Genomic DNA, 21,033 nt, shown 5'->3' with positions numbered 1-21,033 from the left:
TCAAAGACTTGTAGGTGATTCTGACCCCTCTGATGGAGGAAGCGTGGATGCAAGTGCCTGTGGCAGCAGCCTGTGCTGTTCAGTGTAGCCACTTGAAAAGGAGGTGCTACTTGATCCAGTCTCTGTATCTTGTGCCTGCATAAGTGTTGTTCAAAAAGAAGATTGAATTTTCTGCTTGCTTAAGTTTGGGTTATGGTGTGTTCCCAAATGCAGTGGGTGGAACAGCTTTCCGTAAGTTAATTCTAGTTCACTGTTTATCATGTTTTTTTCTCCATATGTCAAATGAGAACTTTGAGCAATCTGAAAGTCTTACATTGTTCTTGTGTTGGGTGGTATTTACTTGATTAGATGGAATGAGCAATGAGCTCTGAAACGTCTCGACTTTACCTTGCCAACAGGTTTCATTCCTTTTTGCCTCACAAATTCCTCGTTTCAAAGTTTCCAGGAACTTCAGATGGCTGGGCTGCTTTTATGAAAATGTTGCCCTTATTAAAATGACCAGAATTTCAAGCTGCTTCAGTGCAGTAGGAGAAAGGCTTTTCTGGCAAAAAGCACTCCCTTTTCTGGTGCCTAGAAATGCAGAGTTTATGTAAGGGTTTGCAGAGGAACATGGGTGAATGTGAGGAAGTGCCATTAGAGAATGGAGGAAGGAGTCTAGCAGGAAAGACAATTTGGTATAAGGAAGAGAGGGAATAAAATGACACAATAGAGGGGGAGAGACAGCAGCTTTGCCAGTAAGGATCTGTTGGAGACATGGGGAAAAAAAGATGAAGCTGGCTGCCAGGTGAGGAGGAATCTCGTACCTGTGTGTTCACTTGAAAGTGAGTTTCCAATACAAAATTCCCAGTTAATTTTCCTACAAGAGATTTGGATTGAAAAAAAAGAATTCAAATAATGGCTTACAGCTCTCCTTCAAGGGGTAAAATATCTCAGGAATTTGAAGATTGTCTCATTTTTGGACCACTGAGAGTTAGTTATGCAATTGGCTCTGTTGTATCCTGAACTGTCATTTGTAGGTAATTTTTTAAGCTATGTCTCTTGTAACAGATGCACTTTTAATTTTGTTAATTTTTGTTGTGATTTCTGAAGGCTATGTTGAAGTCACATGTAAACCAAGTTGCAAACAAATCCGACCCTTATTTTGTTTAAAAATATAATAAAACAAAAAATGCTGTGTACTAAATATGACTTTAGCTCAAAAGACTTGTTTTGTCTTTTCAGCTAAAGACAAGATCAGCATGGCTGATCCTGCTTCTTCAAACACTGAAGTCATTCTTTTGTCTCTACAGACGGTGTGCTTGATTTATCCACTAAGAAGAGTCCTTGTGCTGGCAGCACCTCTCTGAGTCACTCTCCAGGGTGCTCCAGTACTTCGGGAAATGGGTAAGAGAAAGCAACTTACTATGACCTCTTAAAACTGTTGTGGGGTTTTTTTTGTTTGTTTGTTTGTTTTTTGTTTTTTTTAACTAAAAATGTGTGCTTACCTCCTGTTAATTTTAACTTACTTTAGGTGTTAACCCTTTGGAGTAATGTGTTTTTCGACTTGTACCTTTGGCAAATACCTTCACCCCACCTGCCAAATAAGAGCTGTTGCAAATTGAGACAGGTTTAACTTGCAGTTAAGAACACTAATATCTGTTATTTTGGCCAATTTGGTGCTTAGCCACAGACCTTTCTATTACCTATTTCTTGGGTTTAGTGATAAGTGATTTCCATGGAGATATAAGATCAGTTAAATGCATGAAGAGTCTTAGAGTCTTTGCAATATATTTAGACTTCATTTCACTTAGGGGAAAGTTAGCTAACAAGAAAGTTTATTTAAGGGTAACAGTGATTTGGGTGATGAACCATGCTGAATTAGATTTAAATCACTGCATGATTTTTGTTAATATTTCCTAGCATAAACCAACAACTTAAAGAGGAAAGGGTCTGGGGCAGGGAGTCTGGTAATTCAGAAGACTTTAAATATGGCTCTTTGGATTTGCAATTGTACTCTAGCACTGAACAAGTTTTTGTTTTTTTGTTTTTTTGTTTTTTTTGTTTTTTTAAATAATCACGTACTCTTGCCTAATCAGTTCAAGGTGTGAAACTGTTAAATTAAAAAAAATCTTTAGGTTTCATATTTCTAATGGTCACCATTTGCATACATTTAGAAACCCTTTATTCTTAGTTAGGATTGAGTTATTGTACTGGAGAGGCTGACTGGGAGTATGAGGGATTTTGGGTCTTGATGGGAGAATTTTATCTTGAAGCTCCTGTGAACAAGTAATTTTTTAGCGAAGTACAGAAACAGTGTATGGTTTAAAGTGCTATTTAATTGCTGGATTTAGCTTTATAATATAGCCTTTGAAAAACTTGAAAATCTAACAACCCACTACCACCACCAATCCCATGTACTGATAACAACTGACTGAATTTTTGCATTTCTCTTTGGAAAAATATTACTGTCTCAGATTTCTCCCTTCAAGATTACTTTTCCATTTAATATTTCTATTAATAAAATACTTCAAACCGTGTTTGATACTTTTTCACAAGTCTTTAGCATGAGCCTTCTCCACTAGCTCTTCACTTTCGATCCTGGACAGGTTATTTCCAGCTTTATTTTCCTAGGAAGGCAGCAGAAGCCACTGGGGCTCTGTACTGTTTGTTCCCTTGTTTGTGGATCAAGTGAGGGCCAAAGTCCAACACACAGGGATGGCAGGGCCAGCATCTGGCACTGTCCTGCTCAGTTCTACGGGTCCAGAGAGGATGTGGCATACTGGCACCTGTGGTTACTTGTGCAGGTGTGTGGTACATGAGGTTGGCTGCAGTTTGTTTAGCATCAATGAAGTCAGGTGTAACCCTCTATTAACTGCCAGTATGACCATTATTTAGGTGTAGAATCACTGGTGCATGCTGTGATGCTGATACATGCTGTAGAAGGGTCAAAGAATGCACATTGCTTGAGAGGGTTCTCTGGAATTGCAAACTTTCACTCATTTCTCCGGATTTTGTTCTGAATCCTTGTGGACTCTTGTTATGCACTTCACCTATGACTTGTTGCATCCTGGAGAGAAGCGAGCAGCATATGTATCAAGCACTGTGTATGTTACATGCCAGGTCCTTTCAGTGGATGTATTTTCTCTAAAGACTTTTTTTTAATCCCAGTGTGATGTTAAAAGTAATAATGTAGCTTTTCAGTAGTACGTATGCTATCCTTAAATAACGCTGACTTAGCCGGACGGCTTTACACCAATATAGTGTCCCAGAGCATTAAAATAGATTCTTTGTTAATCTGTGTGTTGAACATGGAGAAATTTGGAGGTGGATTTTGAGCCTTAGTTATTACAGGGGGCTAAGCAAGCAAAGCATTACAAAAGATGTGATTCTCTTCAGCAGTAGTACTTTGTTTCATAGAAAGAACTCTTGTGATGAAAGGAAAATGGTAAAAATACTTTTTTTTTGGGGTGTTGTTAACCCTTGATCTGTATGACAGTTGGAAGTTAGATCTTTCTTTATATCAAACGAGAATCAGGGATGTGTATGTGCCGTTAGTTGTTAAGAGAGCAATTTGATAAGTCTAATGTAATGCAGCGTTTTTCTTTGTGATCCACAGTATCTCAGCTTTCACATTTGGTGCTTAATGAAAGTCAGGCAATACCTTTGAGGCCTGCTAAGCTTTTTCTTTTATCCTGAGCAGCAGTTCTTCAATATGATGTAAGCAAACACCATCCAGGGTTTCCACCTATGTGTAGATACTGCAGGTGGCAGTTATATTTGCATGTTGAATATGTTGCACTTTGGCTTACTCTTTTATTACTGTGCTTGTTTAGTGGTAACGTCACACCAGTAACACAGTTGTGTGTAGATCTATGGCGATTGATTACTACTTTGTAATTAAGGTGCGATTTTCAGACGCTTGCGCGAAGTCTTTTCTACTCCGAGAATTTGTGAACCCAACCAGAGACCAGCCAACAGGTTTCATTTTTCTTTGCCCAAAAAGCTTCTCTTTTTTTGCGAACAAGTTTTAAAACTGACTGATGCTGAGACTTAAAAAAAAAAAAAAAAAATTAAAATAATAAAAAAAAATTTAGAGAAAAATAAATAACACAAAAAGTGATGTTACCCAAGCAAGGCCTTCTAATAAAGGAGTGGCCCCCTCACCCATCCCTCCCTACCTGTGCAAGTCCTGCTCACATCAGTTTCCTTCCATCCAATTAGGCGACCTGGGAGACCCAGCCAGCACCATCCAGAGGGACTACAGAGTGGTGATGGGGTACCTCCAAGAAGCTTGCAGGATGGAACCAGGGAAGGTTATGGCCACTCCACATCTCTTAAAGTACCGCTGGCTCGATCACTCCAGATTAGTGAAGAACTGCTGAGCAGAAACCAGTTTTCTACGGCTGCCAGCCATGGGCCATCTGGACTACAGAATCATGGACAGCACTTAATATTATCCAGGGAGGCTTCTTGGGCAAAACCACACTACGAATTCAATTTCAGCCGCATGAAATTCAGGGGAAATGGTGCACTCAGCAACATCAGTGACCTTCCTTTTCTTACAGAAAACTCTGCCTTTCAAAAAATGGCACTTCAAACTAAACAGGATGGGAAAAAGGACGTGAGCCATTCTTCTCCTGTGGATTTAAAGATACCACAAGTTCGAGGCATGGACCTTTCATGGGAGTCCCGCACTGGTGACCAGTACAGCTATAGCTCTTTGGTAATGGGTTCACAAACGGAGAGCGCGCTTAGCAAAAAGTTAAGGGCTATCCTTCCAAAACAAAATAGGAGAAGTTTGCTGGATGCTGGACCAGATTCCTGGGGCTCAGATGCTGAGCAGTCTACCTCTGGACAGCCATATCCCACCTCAGATCAAGAGGGAGATCCTGGCTCCAAGCAACCTAGGAAGAAAAGAGGGAGATACAGACAGTACAACAGCGAAATACTGGAGGAAGCAATCTCTGTAGTTATGAGCGGGAAAATGAGTGTTTCCAAAGCTCAGAGTATTTATGGGATCCCCCACAGTACACTGGAGTACAAAGTTAAAGAGAGGCTGGGCACTTTGAAAAACCCTCCAAAGAAAAAAATGAAATTAATGAGGTCGGAGGGGCAGGATGTTTCAGTAAAGATTGAATTAGATCCCCAGGGAGAAGCAGCACAAAGTGCGAATGAATTGAAAGATGAGTAGGGATGTTGTAGAGTGCCAATTACTTTGCAAACTGGGTGAGCACTACTGCATAGTTCAACCATCACTGAGCGCACCTGAGTCTCCTGTTTACTGCAATGCTCTTTCCTTTGCAGTTTAGCATAGACTTGTGTGAACACAGGTGAAAGATGTGCTCTGAATGTCACATTTGTAAATTTTTCTAGCCTGGTATGGTGCAGTTTCCCTCCTTCACCTGCCCACTCCCCTTTTTGTTCTTTTTTCTTTGTTCTTTTTTTTTTTTTTTTTTTTTTTTTTTTTTTTTTTTTTTTTTTTTTTTTTTGCCTTTTGCATGTTTCTCTGTAATAGAGAGTTGAGTTACCTCACAAAGAATGCAGATCTGTGGAAGTGGACATCTTGCCTGTAGAGCCTGCCTGAACTTCTGATGTTGGATTTTTCATGTCTGCCTTTATAGAAATAAGTCCACTTTGTTAAACTGATACTCTCCTAAAACCAGGCATTTTCCAAATGAGAATCAGACTGTCATTCTTCAAAAATGTTTCAGAAATTTTTCTTCTCCCTTATTTTTTTGATCCAATTGATTGAAAGATTTAAGCTAAATCAAATTATTTAAGAATGGTACCTCTCTTGAACTCAGATTTGTTTATTAGATGGATAATCAATTGGGTCTAATTAGGCTCTCCACTGTTTTTCTTTCTAAATTAACCGTACTTACCATTCACTGTCTGCTTAGTGCTCACCCGGAGGGGAGGGGAGGGGAGGGAAAACTTACATACACTACCTTCAGAATATGTCAGTTAATTATTTATAACACTACCTTCACTGTAATTTTATTTGGTATTTTTGAAGGGTGATATTTAGACTCACCTGCTTGAGGATGTAGCCTTATCTCACGGAAGACAAGCTTCTCACAGTCAGGAGCAGTCAGGGTACACTAAATGATGTATTAGGGTATGCCTCATTATACCAGAACTATGGTTCTTTGTGACCTTCATGCTTTTTACAGACTTGATTCTGAGTTTACTAAACTCTGTGGTTCCAACCGGTAGTTTAAATGGCTCTAATCTAGGGAAGGGGGATTTGTGTAATAAACTACTGTGATATTGCAAAAAAAGGAAAAAAAAAAAGAAACGAAGAAAAAGCCCACAAAATGGTGATCTCAAACGTTACAACCTCAGTAGTCTGCCCAAATATCCACATTAGTGAAGGAGCTTGTTAATGTTCAGGGAAGAAGTAAAACACTGGTAGCCTGATCTAATTCAGGCTCTGCATCATATCTATCTGTAATACTGTCAGGGTCGAACACTCAATGAATGGGTGTTTCCTTTTTAAATATTACAGTTGCCAGTAGCAGGAATTAATTGAAGTCCTGCTTTTTTTGTTGTTGTTTTTATTTAATCTATTTTGATAGTGGTTTAGCACATGCTAGAATGAGCATTTAAACACCGTAAAAGCACTCCGTAAACCACAAATCTGTTGGTTTGTTTTTGTTTTTTTTCAATATGGTGATATCATTCTGATTATCTGGAGATCCAGGATAAGTTTTGTACAGAACTTTTATCTTTGATACTTTCTGCGGGAGTGGTCAGTAACTAAGTGGAGCTTACTGGACTTACCACAACATGACCAAATCAGAATTCTGGTTCTTCAGGTAGAAGCAATTTGGTCTTAATCTGTGCAAAAGGTAGATAGGATTACCATTTTTTTTCCCCCGATTTGCACAACCAAAAGAAGCATTGGAGTTTTTATGTGAGAGCATTAAGTGATGTCAGTGACTGAAAACGGTTTCTCAAAGTTCATGGGAGGGTGGCCTAGGTAACCCTAGGGATGCTGAATGACTTCTGAAACAGTTGATTCTATTAGCCTCTCCCCCTCCCCAGCAACTTCATATTTTCAAAGGTTAGGCACACCATTGCTGTTGTTTAAAATATGCACTGCTCATTCTTCAAAAGGACTGGGCATTTGGCCCCAAGTATGCTTTGTTTTTGTTTACTTAATATATTTTAGTCCTCAAAATCCTGGTTCCTTGTAGCTCTCTAGTTGTCATCTTGGCATTTAAAGCAGTTTAAGCTCAGTAGCAGTATATAAACTCTGCAATACGTTCCAGTTTAGCTGGTGATTGCAATAAAGGTGCAGTTTAAGGTGTGGTTTCATCTGCTGTTGGAGGTTATGGTAGAAAGTTTGTTGCAAGTTTTTTTAAAAAAAAAAGTTAACACAGTTTTACTGTTGAGAGAGGTTTAACCTTTTGCAGTTGTCTTTATTTAAGCAACATGAGTTGAGTTTTATAAAACTTGTCACTGTAGTGTATGTGGAGTGCTCATTTTACTAACCTAAATATTTTGTATGTGTATGTTTAAGTGGGTGACAATCGTGCAGCAGAAGAATGGTGTGCCTACCCTTTAATGCTGCAGTTTTAAAAGAGAATTTGTCTTGTCATTTCAGACTGTAGGCTAAGAATTGTAAATAGATAGTGAGAAGTTGAGTACTCTTTATTTGCTTTGGTTAGAAAGTGGATTTAAAAAAAAAAACCAACAACAAACCAAACACGTAACTCTCAGTTTAAATGTCCTGAGACCTGAAGATTGTAATACTCATGACTGCAAAGCTTTCAAACACAACACTTGATCTGTGATAACTTAATATTCAGGTAATCTTTCTTTTTCGAGAAGCTTTTGAACAACCATATTTCCTCCAAAGGTCTCTGTTTAAAAAGGAAAAAAAAGAAAAAGTGTAGATTATTTTTAAGCACTAATTGCATTACGTTGGTAACTGCAATATGAAATAGCCATTATTGTTTTGTGAAGCATGGTTGAGATTAGTTAGTGGTCCCTTTTTAAAATTTCATGAGCCTCTCAAAAAATAAAAACAAATTTAAAAAAAAGCTGCTGAATATTCAAAAGATATATATTTTACCTTATTGTAGGTTTTGTAAATTTAGTCTGTAATATTCAGGTGCACCTTTTAATGTTACCTTTTTGTTTCAAAGTCCCATCTAATGTATTTTCTCTGAGGTGATTCATCACATAAGACTAGTATCACTCTAAGTGCTGCAGTGATCACTAAGATTTTGTTTCATTTTTCACTACATATTTTTTGCAGGCGCTTTCAGTGTAGCTAACTAGTGGTATTTGGGATCATTTTAAATATATGATTGGAATTAATGTTTGTCCATTAGCATGCTTAATTTTCTGCTGACCAGCAGTTTGCATGGCCAGAATCCCTGGTTGACCATATTTTGGTGTGGGAAGGTGTGGTTCACTGCGGTCTTTGTAACAAAAGCCTTGTTTCTCATCTTATTTCTGGTAAGTGGATGCTTATGTTACTTGGATCACTTGGACAGGAGAAAGGTTTAAAATCTTTCGCCTGCTGCTCTTCTGAGATCGCATTAACGTGTAACATAGACAAACTGCAACCCTGTAAAAATCGAGACGTTGTTAGGAGGAGACCTTTCGGGTATTTTTTGTCACTAGTTTTCTCTTATTCCCGAGAATGTCCATCCGATGTAGTTATTGGACTTAACAGTATTGTTGTGTACTACGTTGATGTAGCTGAAAAAGCCTGACAGCAAGAAACTGTGAATTATATTTGTGGCAGTCTCTGAAAACTAGTTTTTCAGTCCAAGTACCATGAAGGAGAATCCCTCTCCCCTACCCCATCCTAGAAAAGTAATTTTATATTTTGTGTGTATAAAGTTTTAAGAATCGAAGTTTCATATTGTACTGAAGTTTAGGTGTCGCTTGGTAAATCTTTGCTGCAGCATATAATTGAAGATGAGTAAGGCTTAGTGTGGTAGGGGTCCTGGTGTGGAGTTAATTATCGTACAGTTCTGGTGAGAAAGCCCAACATGTATGAAATGTGTCCTTTTTTTTTTTTTTTCTTTGGACTTGTAAGATGTAAAAGTGCTTTTTTAGAACTCTGACCTATTACAAACTATTACCTCACTTTCAGCCAGCTGGATCCTCATTCCACAGTGTTGTAGGCATTATTGTGGCCGTAACGCTTGAGTACAGCTATAGAGTTGAACGTCTGCAGTTAGGTATTGTAGGGACACGTTTCTGGACTTGTTTTTATTTCTGTCTAAAGATAATTTATTTTCCAGTCATTCCCTGATTTTTTTTTCTAAAGGTTCAAGACAGTTTCCTTTAGAATTTCTCATTTTATCCCTGTTGCACAGGAGAAGTTGCTGCATAAGCAATACAGGTATGCCTTTACTTTCTTCTTGTTGCAGAACTCGTAACTTGCTGCTTGCATTACCAACCCTATTGCTAGATCTGAAGTCGAACTCTGAATTCTCATGGCTGTTGGAGAAAAAACAATTTTTAACAATGCAGGGGTACCGGTAGGATAGTGCCTCTAGTAAGGGAACACATTCAGCTTCTGTGTTCTCACACAACTCCTATACCACCTTTTTTGTAGAACTTTCCAGTGCTCGGGGATATTCCTAAACACGGGAGGTAACTGCATGTGTGTTTAGACTGGGTAAGAGCAGACAAGGAATAGTCTGTGCTTTGTCTTGTGGCAGGCCGACATTTTCATATAAATATTTCTTTCATGAGTATCTGGGAGTTCATTGCCTTCCCCTGAAAATTCACGGGAGCTGGCAAAGGGATTCAGGGGCTTTAGGGTTGAGTAAGCTTTGTTGAACAACTTTTTAGTTCTGATTGAATTGCTTTTTTATTATCTGCAACGATTGTTATACAGGCAAAACTAGAATTGCCATGTGTTTCTTTCCAGTTTACTTTCAAGTAATGTCCTTGAGTCTTAGGAGAAGAACACAGTGTCCAAGGAGTGAAGGGAGCACTCTGCTGGTCCCTTTTTCTCAAAAACAGTGTGGCTGCATCTGTAATGTAAAGGCCTCTTTCTTCAGTGAAGACAAAATTTGAACTCCTAAGTGTAAGAATGCGTACATTTGTTGCAGTCCGAACTCTTATGAAGGCAAAATTATTAACCTGTACTGAAAGCTTTGTCACAATATTTTAAATAGCTTAAATTCTCTGCCAAATGTTAGAAGTTAGAATGGAAAGTGTTGTTTCCCTCATTTTCATGAGGATCAGAAACATCGAGGTATTCCCCACAAATGTTTCAGAAACTAAATATAATTTCAGTCTAGGTCAATGTTGCTTTTTTCTAGGCACCAGTAGATAATGTTGACTAATATTGGTTTTAAAAACTGTACTAAAAGAAAAATAGTTTTGAGACTAGTTTTAGTACTATAAAGGTTTCTACTTGATCTTGAATTATATTGAAAACTCAGTAATCGGAACCTTCAGAAACCTGAAAAGCTGCACTGCTACTTATATGCAGTTCTGATGGATGCATCAAATAAAATAGTGACTACAGTAACTCATTTCAAATTATCCAGTGTATAAACACAATGCACTGTGATGATCACTAGGCAGAGAGATATTACAAACTCAAAATGATCTGTAGATCCATTTCAAGTATACTCAGAAAAAACTGTTAGGTAGTTACAGCATTCCACTGTCCATCCCTCTCCTTCTCTCCTGTTCTTACTTTGACTGGGGCCAAGTCTCTATACCAGTATTACAGCAGCAGTTTTGGACCTCATGTCCTACTGAATTATGCTTATATTCAGGTATTGTCATAAACCCCTTCATATTCAGAGAGCTTTATTTAATCCTCACAAAAATCTCTTAGCCCAGTCACAAAATCAATTTTCCTGGGTGACGTACTAGGAAGGAGGATTTTTTTTCAGTCTGTCCAGGGCATTTCATTTACCTTCTTGAAAACAAACATCCCTGCCCCTCTTGTCTCTGCTGAATTGGTAAGTATAATTTAGAAGGACTCAAGATGATAACTCTACCTTATGGAGCAGGGATTAGGACAAAGCCTTCATTCTGACTGGAGCAGAAAAAGTTGTCAGAAAAAATTTCTATAGTCATCACCTAGTACAGTTTAACTTAATATTTTTTTCCTACACGGAAATAATGAGGACACCACTACAGATACTAATACAGTTTATCAACTACTTGGTGCTACATTTCTCAAATACTTTCGCAGGTAATTTTTTTTATGCCTGCGCTGAAAGCATGTAAACTTTACTGTCACTATAAAAAAGCACTTGTCTGACCTATTCTAAAGTACCAGAAAAGGGATAAATAACTGCAGCACTTTTTCTGTTACAATGCCAGAGTCTTAATTAAATCTGGTCTTCAGGTTATGAGATATTTGAAACGTACAATCTAGGATCATTAATGGCTTTTCAGGTCAGATCACAAGGTCTCTTAGGATATTAATCTGTCTTTTAAAGACTAGTACAACAAAATGTTCTGGAGTTCAGGCAGGGGATGTATATATACATGCCTGGTATTTTTAACTAATCATTTCAATAGGCCATTTCAGGGCTTGACATTTGGAATCTGGGATGATGGGTAGGGAAAGGGAAGTTTCCCAAACTGAAAAATCTTTTGGACCATTGTTTAATGTTCAGTTTGAAAACTATATCACAAGAAAATGGGTAGGGATTCTTGCTCCCTTATGCCTTCAGGGAATGAGTAGTATTTAGAATCTCTGGCTGAAATTCAAGCCTTTTTACCATGTAAATTTTTAATATAAACTCATTGACACGCTTTTTACATCTGAGGACTGAAAATGGATCTTAATGTTTAAGTTGTGGAATGGTTTATTTCTTAAATGAAGGGGGAACATTTAAAAAAATAGATTAGAATACCAGCATTAGTGAGCTTAAGGAATTTTAGTATGTAATAGCAAAGTATAGCAAAGTATTTGATTAAAAAAATTAATCTTGAATTGCTAGTCTGTAACTAGGTGCATTCTAATTTAGCAGGTGAATATTCTTTACTTATCGATATATGATGGGCTTTTTGCAAATAGAAACCTTTATCTGAGTCCCATGTGTTGCTTGTACTGATGGGATGTATGCTTACAGCAGCTTACTGCTGCTTTAAAATGTATAAAATGTTTTGAGTGTTTGCTCATAACTCTTTTTAACCTCCACTTGTTAAATTGTCAGACATTGGTATTTTATCAGTCCGCAATGTAAGTTTAAACTAATGTTCTTAGGAATCCAACTTGTACACACACTGTTTAAAAACCCTCAGGGACAGTTTACACACTATCCTCACTCAATTCAGGTACTTGTACTCTCTTCTTAAACCTAGCAGTGACTTGTATTTTGTTTTGCTTTTCTTTTGACGTGCTGATAGCACATCCTTGATGAATGTCAACTTAAAACTCAGTTCAGGTATCCAGGTATAACTCAGCCAAACAGATTTTAAAGCTGCATATTTACTCTCCAGCACACAGTGCCTCAGACACTTATAGTGGCATTCTGTATATTCAGTTATTACTACTGAGCAGATCGCGGTGGGGGTTCCTGGTATGTATTGTAAGAAATTCCTATGTATATTATATAATATGTATTATATTATATACATATATAGTATATATGTTATCTTAAACTTATATATTTTAAAATGCCACTACTAGCCAGCGCAGCTAAAAGTGAAATACATTCCCAGCTGCTTCTGTGAACAGCAGAGGCAGCTTCTTAACGTGGCTCTTGCTTCTCTCTCACCATAACTACTTCTAACCTCAAGCACGGGTCCTTGGCTGTCTGACCTCTACACTCTAGTTATGCAATGTCCTTAGAGAATTCTGTGCACTGGCCACTGTGATGGAAACCAATGGGCCGGGAGTGCTTTGAGTTTATTAGTAATTGTTCTGCCAAAGTTGGTGTTTGTATGACAAGCGTGTAAACCTGTCATATAATCAGCAGAGGTCCAGGTCAGTCATGGTGTCTGTAACCGCTTCCACCTCCTGGGTAGGGCCAGACCTCAGCAGGTGCCTCCTGTCTAAGGCTGAGCGCTGATTCACACCTGTAGTGCCAGGCCTCGGGGCTGCGCTCACCTGGAGGCCACACCGGAACTAAGTCTGCTGGTCTGCCCTCACAGTGATCTGTTGGCAGTCGCAAGTCAGCAACACCTCTGCTTTATTATTTGACACTTTACAGCTAAAAAGTCTTCTCTTTCTATTTATGTAACCCATAGTCTTTGAAGAGTATGGAAAATGGCATTTCTCTCTGACCTCTAGAAGTTCAAGTGTCATGGGAAAAAAAAAACAGGAACCCCCCCTTTACTCTTATGGACCTCATTTCAATATACTGTTTACAGTTTGACGGAATTGTATAATTTAATATTTCTCTTGTACTGTAGTTTATATTTATTTACAGATTTTTTTTGTACTGTGTGATTTGAATTTTTTGTTCCTTGCTATGATCAATGTTTTATGTAGTAGAGCACTTATGATCACAAATTAAGGTTTTTGGTTTGATTGCACTACATTAATTTTTTTAATGCAGTTCTGATTTTTTGACTGGACTAAATAAGCTGTGTCTTAATGTATGTGATAAGTACTTTTAAATTTTTATTTCATGTGGTCCAATTTATTTTTTGCATTGTATGTCAAAGCGCTAATTCTCTTGTTGTGCATGTGTAAGATTTAATGGCTCCATTGTATTATTTGACCATGTCATTTTGGAAACACATTCCCAGCTGTAACGTTGTGTATGGTAGTTTTCACTGGATGCTAGACTTTTCAAAACCACTATTCTTCTAATAAATTTTGTTGTGAAAAACTTTAAGGGGTTCCAATTCTGTTGTTTCTAGCGTGCTTCGTAAATGCTCGCACTAATCACCCAAGGGTATGAAATGCAGACTATCACAACTGGGGAGAAGCAGGGGAGGAAGTGAAAGTAGAAGGTAAAGCAATTTCTGGCTGAAGGATCAAGCTTTGGAATCTCTCTCCTCCATTGGGTTCTTGTCCTAAATAAGATTGGCGATAAAGCTGCTTTGGCAGCTGGGTAGGGAATACATGTGAAAACTGAAACTCTTGTCTCATGGCAGCCCAGTCTCATGAACTCCTGTACTCTAATTTGTGCTTCCCTGCTGGCCACCTTAATTTCTTTAATGGTAAATAATTTATTCAGTGAAGAAGGAACAGTCTCTCAGGAGGGAAAATAAAAGGTGATGTAGGCTTGTTCACAGAGCGCTTAGTAATGAGCCAAGGTAGGCAGGGTGGTAATGAAAGCGTGGCTGGAGCGCTGCCCCGCGCGGGTCGGTTCGGCTGTGGGGTTGGCAGCGAGCAGTGCTCTGGTTTGGGCAGCTGGGTTGTAGACGCTGGAGCAGACACAACCAGGCTCGGGGAGGTTGCTTAGCTGCTCACTAAAGCACTGCTGTTGCTTATATTTTCTCTGCAGCTTTACTTTCTTTGCTCTCCCTCCACAGAGGGGGCAGGCACCCAGCTCCCAGTTAGCACAGGGAGAGCTCCAGCAGCTCCATCCTGCTGTCCCCCTGCGCAGGGGCACCAGGCCAACCCAGCGGTGACACCGTGCTGCAGCTGACCCTTCTCTCAGACCTGTGTTTACTTTCTTGTGACTGTACTTTGGGTTGCACTACTTTTGATGTTATGCATTATTGATACCGAAATGCTGAATACTAAAAAGTAGGTTACAGTAAGTGGTGTATAATGGAACCCATGTGAGTTTAGGCATATCTGCTGCCCTTTGTGTTCAGTCCTAGTTTGATTTTGAAAGTGATGCATAGGGATTTCCTGGCTTTAGGAAAATTTATAATGCTTTACAATGTCTAGCTCAGGTTTCTTTTCTCATGAGAAATTGGCTTTCTTTGCTTTTGCTATTGAAAAGTAGTTAATTTAAGGTTTGCAATTTTCAGTGCCTTTTTTTAAAGGTCCTTAAATAGCTGTTACACTACAAACTAACTATTGTATTCCTTGTATACTAATACTGGTATTGAAAACAAAAAGCAAAATGCTAATTGGGTGTTGTCATTGGTTTAGCTTTACCAGGCAAATCTCCTTTAAATAAAAAACTTGGTTTAACTAGAGATTCCATCTTACACTTATTCAGGAATAGTGAATCTTCATGAGTAAATAGCTTGAAAGCCTTGTACAGTAAACTATCATTTATCGTATTTTTTTCTCTATATCTGAATACATCTGTCAAATCTATGAAAATAGCCTTTGAAAGTGATGCATCATATTCCCATCTGCCATTCTTTAGGGTGCATTACACTCTGCAGGCTTGTCCCAGAACATTTTTAATCAACGCTTTAGTCCTGCGATTATCACAAATACCAAGTTTTTCTGCTTTTCCTGAAGGACTTGCTGATGGTCTCACACTGTTAAGCTGAAATTGTTCAGACTTAAAGGAATACAGTCTTGATTTCATAGAATCAACCGGGTTGGAAAAGACCTCTGAGATCATCAAGTCCAACCCTTGATCCAACACCGCCCTGGTTACTAGACCATGGCACTAAGTGCCACATCCAGTCTCATCTTAAAAACCTCCAGGGACAGTGAATCCATCACCTCCCTGGGCAGCCCATTCCAATGTCTGAAATTTCTTCTTTTAAAGCTTTTTCCTGTACCATGATGAGAGTACACAAGATGTTGCACCCAGACCCAGTAAGAAGCATCCAACCTGCTGTGTTTTAAAAGTAGAAAAGAAACACAATTAACCCTGTTAGACAGATTTAAAACTTGCCTGTTAATTTACTTCAGCTTGTTTGGACTCAGGAAGGGTTTGGAGCTACTCAGTTTGTTATTGGAAGAGGCAGCTGCTTCTTTCGAACCTGCAGGAGCATATCTGGTCACCCGAAGTAGCAGATTCTTTATGGAGTAGCAGTTGACTGTAACCCCTCATACACCTGGGTCACTTGCTACAATGCAGATACTCCAGCAGATGTGAAATGAGAGGCTCTGCTCATTGGTCCCTTATGGAAGCATGAGCTGCTGGGAGAGGGAAGAGGAGGAAGCTTCAGGTGTTGGGATTAAAACTAGATCTGAAAGTAGGCAACTCCCTGAGCTCAGCATGAAGAATCTGAAAGTTGAAAATCATCTTAAGTGTTGTGAGTGAAGCTGGTTTAGTTAAGGAAATTCCTGAGCATCACACTTTCATCTTCCTGTACAACCAAAGCCAAGACCTTGTGTCTCCCCAGAGCCAAACTGCAGCAGTGCAGTAAGGCAGATCACCAGTGGCTTTCCTGCCTGATCGCTCTGAGCTCTCTAATTTCCTAGCGGCATGACAAAAGTGGGTCTGGGGGAGGGGGAGGATTTAAATCCTGATTTGGGAAAATACTAAAGCAAATCGCTGTTTTCTTAATCTGCAAACCCTGCTCTGGCAGATGCCCAGCCAAGGGTACTGGCTGAATTCTGGTTTTAAGTGGAAGTGAATAGCAGGTTCTTGGACCTGTTTAGGAATGTGATTCATGTACAGAGAAATGGAGGTACAGAACCAAAAGCAATTTCAAAAAACTGAGCTTTAAGTGTCAGGGCAAATCTAGAATTATGGACTTTGATACAATGAAGATGGCAAAGAGATTAAAATGAAAGTTGATCTTTTAAATGTAGTTATTCTTGAGACACTTTAATAAATGTTACAATGCTGGAAGGACCCCAGATAACATCATTTGTGAGAGTGTTGTTTCCCCGATCTGGTGCATTTAATGCAGATTCTGTAACTTAAAATCCAGGATGTTCTCAGTTGTCTAGTAGGAAATTCAGAAGAAGTCTGAATTACTTCACACTTATGAATTAATTAAGTTCCTTCTTGCCCACCTCCCTGAAAACCTCAAACAACACAACCTTTAAAAGCTCTCTTTTGGTATCATGAAGAGAGAGAACAAAACAGTTACATCTTGTTTTTACAGGTCACTTTGAACGTATCAAAATTTACAGGTCACATTTGAAATAAAACTTCTAAAAGTCTTCTTGTGCCGCCTCCTCCTCTGCAGGTGTCTCACAGCTCTGCAGGAGGTCTGTTCCCTACACACTTGACTAAAAGGCAGATTTTTGTCTGAGATGGCTACAGCTCAGATTTCCAGGAATTGTTTAAAAGCTCGGCTAAAATTAGAAACGCTTAAACTATACTTCGGAGCATAGTAATATAAGCACTGATGCCTGAAAATGCAAAGATTGCCAGAATGAAAATACAGCTGCATCTCCCTAAGGAACTGACCGGAGCCCTGGGCTGTAACCTACCCAGCACCCACAGTAACACCATGAGGGATGGGGCAGAGGCTTCAGCTGTCGCCTGTGCCAGAGCCTGCGGTGGGTCCTGCAGCACATGGCTCCTGCCCTGTCTCCCTGGCTGTGGTTAGCTGGCTCAGTCACAGCTCGCTTGCCTACCTTTGCCGGGCTCCTGCTCCAGGTGCAGATCAGCCAGCCGTGTGCTGACAGGAGTGGTTTTTCTGTACAGGATTATCAGCAAACTGCCTGTAAAAATTACAGTGCTAAATACATGGTTTTGTTACACCTGCTAAGGTTTGGGATTTTTTTTTTTCTGATGTGCAGCAAGATCCTATTGTCCTGTGTCCCAGATCCTCCTGCCCGGCTAATAAAACATAGGGCTTGCTTAACTCGTTTTGGAATGACATTCCTAACTTTGAAAGGGGCTTTTATGGTTTCCTTTCTTAAAGCCAAGCCTTTGACTGTGCTTTCTTCTCCCTGAGCTTTAGAGGAAGGCCCTGACATTAATTGTCAATAGTTGCTCTGGGTCTGCAGGGAAAACCTGACACTAGGAGAAGCTGAACAGCTTCCCTGCACATGTGAAGGGGTTTTCATACACACAGCCAATATCTGTGCTGTAATCTAAGCCTGAGGTGTTTGCTTAGAGGATCCACTAGTTTCTGCCACATTCCCCTTTCAGGTGAAGGTGGTGGTATAGTTTTTTATGTTTTCAGATGTACTGTAGTCACACATGGCATCTCCCTCAGATTCCTTTCAGGCCTTTAAGGCAAATAGCTGTGTGTGAGGTGTTAGCAGTGGTTTAAAACAAACGATTTGACTTCAGAAAGGAGACTGTAAAAAAAGACCCCATAGGATTCTGGGTTTGCATAAGAAGCTGTCATAGCAAATTTACTCTCTTTGTACAGAAATACATGTTTCCTTCTGATTAGTAGCCATTGAACATCAGCTCAGGGTGTGAAAGCTAAACGAGCTTACTCGGTAACTGAAGTGTGTTTGCTAATAATGAAGTTCTGGTCAAACCGTGGTGGCATCTGCCTGACCTCGCTAGAGATCTGCCTAGCTGTAATTCAGTGAGCTTTGCTGCTTATACATTAAAAAAAAGTAGATTTTTTGCTCCTGTTTCAGGCCCTGTGTTGGGCCCTTTTATCTGATAGACAGACACAAGTGTGTATGATATGGGTTACAGCTCCACTGCTCTTCAATTCTAGCCGCCTTGCCCATACATGTCCTTATGTTGGTGCCTTTACTTTTGTTTGAGTGTAGACTGGATTGCTAATTGATAAAGCAGAAATAACATAATCCTGGATTTAAAAGAAATATTCTTTGCACTCCTTTAATGATATTATTAAATTAGGAATAATAGGTACAAAATATACTGTAATAGTATAATATAATAGTATAATAGTTATAAATCTTAAAATCAAAGTGACAAAGGTAGTGGCTGGCAAAGAGCAGGTTGATGAGTTTTGGGTTTTGGCTGTTTCATCTGTTCTTTTATAGCTCACAAGTGAAAAAAAGGACTTTCATCGCAAGATTTGTAAGAGTGGCAAGGCCTCAGCAGGACAACGGAGGATCTGGCACTCAGCCTTCTGTGGGTCAGAAATCCCCATGGTATGCATGGTTTGGGCTCTGGTGTTGCCATCTGAATATCTGAGTCGCTGCAAGGAGGTTTCTTCAGCGATGGTTTAGCTGCAATTTCTGGGGATGGTCCCGTTCTGTGTTTCTCTGGTCATAAAAAGCACAGTGCAAGTGCCATCATCCCGTTAGCACCGTGGTCTCGTTACCACTGCGTGGTTAAGCGTGAGTTCATTTCTCTGAGCTCTCAGGGTTGCATAGTGCACTTACTGTTAATACAATAAAAAACATTTGCGGGTAGAGGAGATCCGTGAGTGCTTGATGGGCAGCGTGTGCTAATGGGTCATCATCGCTTTAGTTTCCTCTGGGAAGCTTAGGGACTCATTTTCCTGCTGGTGGGACCAGGGAGGTGCAGAAGTCAGAGCGAGGCAATCTGTGAAGGCATCTCAGGGGGATCTGCAGGGCTGTGATGCTCGCTGCTTCCTCGCTGCGCATGAGGAGTGATGAGTCACTTCTGCTTTTTCCAAAGGATCTGTTCCTTTGCAGGCATAAGCTGTTGTTGATAAATTTTTTCACTTTATTTTTCCCTTTATGACAAACCAGCAATTGATGGGTTTTGTCGCCAGTGTAAAGAAACAAACAATACCCATCATTATACTGCAGAATGGAAAATGGCACAGTGATAAAGTGCATTTTAACTGTGGCATCCATTTATAAAGGGTAAACTGCCAAAATCAAGAAGGCTTTAAATATGGTAAATATTCCTAAAGAAAACTGGCCAAAGAAAATTAGTGGTGATGGCATGTTACATACTAAGCAAGGTGTTGTTCCCTACCTCAATTTGCCACGTAGCTGCACAAATATTTAATGTGCGTGGGAAGATGGGACCTTTTCTAGTGGACATTTGCCATGGTCATATGAGGATTTGTTAGTGTTCCTATGTGTGACAATATAATCAAAGGAGAAAAATAATGGTGGGCCAGGATACCAAGGTGAATTTTTGAGAGGAAAAATAGGCTCCCTTAAGAGAGGGAGGAAGGACAATAGTGCGTAATGACAAGGGTTAAAAAAAAAAAAAAGATGATGTGAGGGATGTGCAGAAATGGAAGGATGAGAGGTTTGAGCTGAAGAGGAGGGGTGTGCATTAGCACAGAGGAAATCTCTCCCCACTGGTATGCATAGAGACATTTCCTGCCTTATGTTTTGGTTTCTTAATAGTTATCTGACTATAAAATTAACCTACATCATTTAATGGTAGTTGAATGGCAGTTAAATTAACCCACTTTCAAAATAGAGCTTACCTAGCCCGTCAGCTCTGAGACAGGCTCGTCCCCAGGCATTCGGGGCTGCAATCCACTTCTCTGCCTTAACCTATTTCCCAAGCAGCCAGCCAAAGTAGTGCATCAGAAACAGGGTTTGCTGCTCAGCCCGGCAGCTGACAGGGAATATGGACGTGCATCAAACCGCTAGTTCGTATTTCACCAGGCATTTCCGTGCAAGGAGGGATAACGTCGGCACGTGGGGAGCGCCGCCGTTAGGAGTTGTGATACTGTTTCTATTAACAGCGTGGCCTGGATTATCTGAGGCCCAATTATCTGAATCTCCAGGTTATCTGAAATGGGGTCATATCCCCCAATGTCTGTTAATTACACCCAAGATATTCTCTGCTCTCCAGTCTTCCATGGCCCCTCCCACAGGGTGACCGAGCTGTGCTGAGTGTGGTTAGCTCTAGCGAGCACTTTATCTAGCTGCTGCATTTGGGTTTTCCTATCCATGTTGGAAAAAACCCAACCTGGATAATTGCAGACTTTAAAATCCTCGAAGACTTCTAGAAGTAGGCAGTAACCATTTGTGTCAATGTGCCTGTTGGAGCTGGGACCAGCAATGTCTGTTGGGAGGGCATCCGATGCATTTGGGTTTTCTTCTCCCTTACAGTGTAGGTGCAGCTTAGGAGGGGAAGGTGTGGTTTTTCACAGCACAGCATATCCTGCTTGGAAGCCTTCATTTACTTCAGATGAGTCCACCTTTGGTGTGTTTCCCTGTTGTTGAACCTCTGCAGTTGCAGTGGCTCCAGATGACCTGTGTGTGCATGCCAGAGGGCTGGGGAGGGAGAACTTTGTCCCCAGTATGCTGCAGCACAGACAGGAACCAATAGCGATGGACTTGGAGCAGGGAAGAGGCCATACACCTGCCTCACCTTGGGTCCAGAGCTACTGTGCATTCACAACTCGTACCTGGGACAGTTAAAGATACTCAGGGCATCCTTCTCTACTCCATAGTCCCTA

General features: G+C 40.0%; 1 protein-coding gene across 5 annotated transcripts in view; it reads left to right on the top strand.

The window, feature by feature from the left end:
* Positions 1–21,033, top strand: part of LCOR (ligand dependent nuclear receptor corepressor) — an 86,586-nt gene that overhangs the window by 47,073 nt on the left and 18,480 nt on the right. For 4 of the 5 annotated variants that reach the window (XM_039385034.1, XM_039385036.1, XM_039385037.1 and 1 more), the window contains one exon: positions 1,290–1,383. In XM_039385034.1, coding sequence (XP_039240968.1) covers positions 1,290–1,383 — 94 coding nt within the window. Of the gene's footprint in view, positions 1–1,289; positions 1,384–4,200; positions 5,434–21,033 lie in introns of those variants that run through there. The other variant, XM_027721585.2, reaches the window with a different exon arrangement.

This window comes from Pipra filicauda, unplaced genomic scaffold (assembly GCF_003945595.2).
Source record: "Pipra filicauda isolate LSUMZ 115617 unplaced genomic scaffold, ASM394559v2 scaffold390_size662804_pilon, whole genome shotgun sequence".
Classification (NCBI taxonomy): Eukaryota; Metazoa; Chordata; class Aves; order Passeriformes; family Pipridae; genus Pipra; species Pipra filicauda.
The sequence above is the reverse complement of the archived record's forward strand: the minus strand, read 5'-3'. Positions and strand labels throughout refer to the sequence as shown.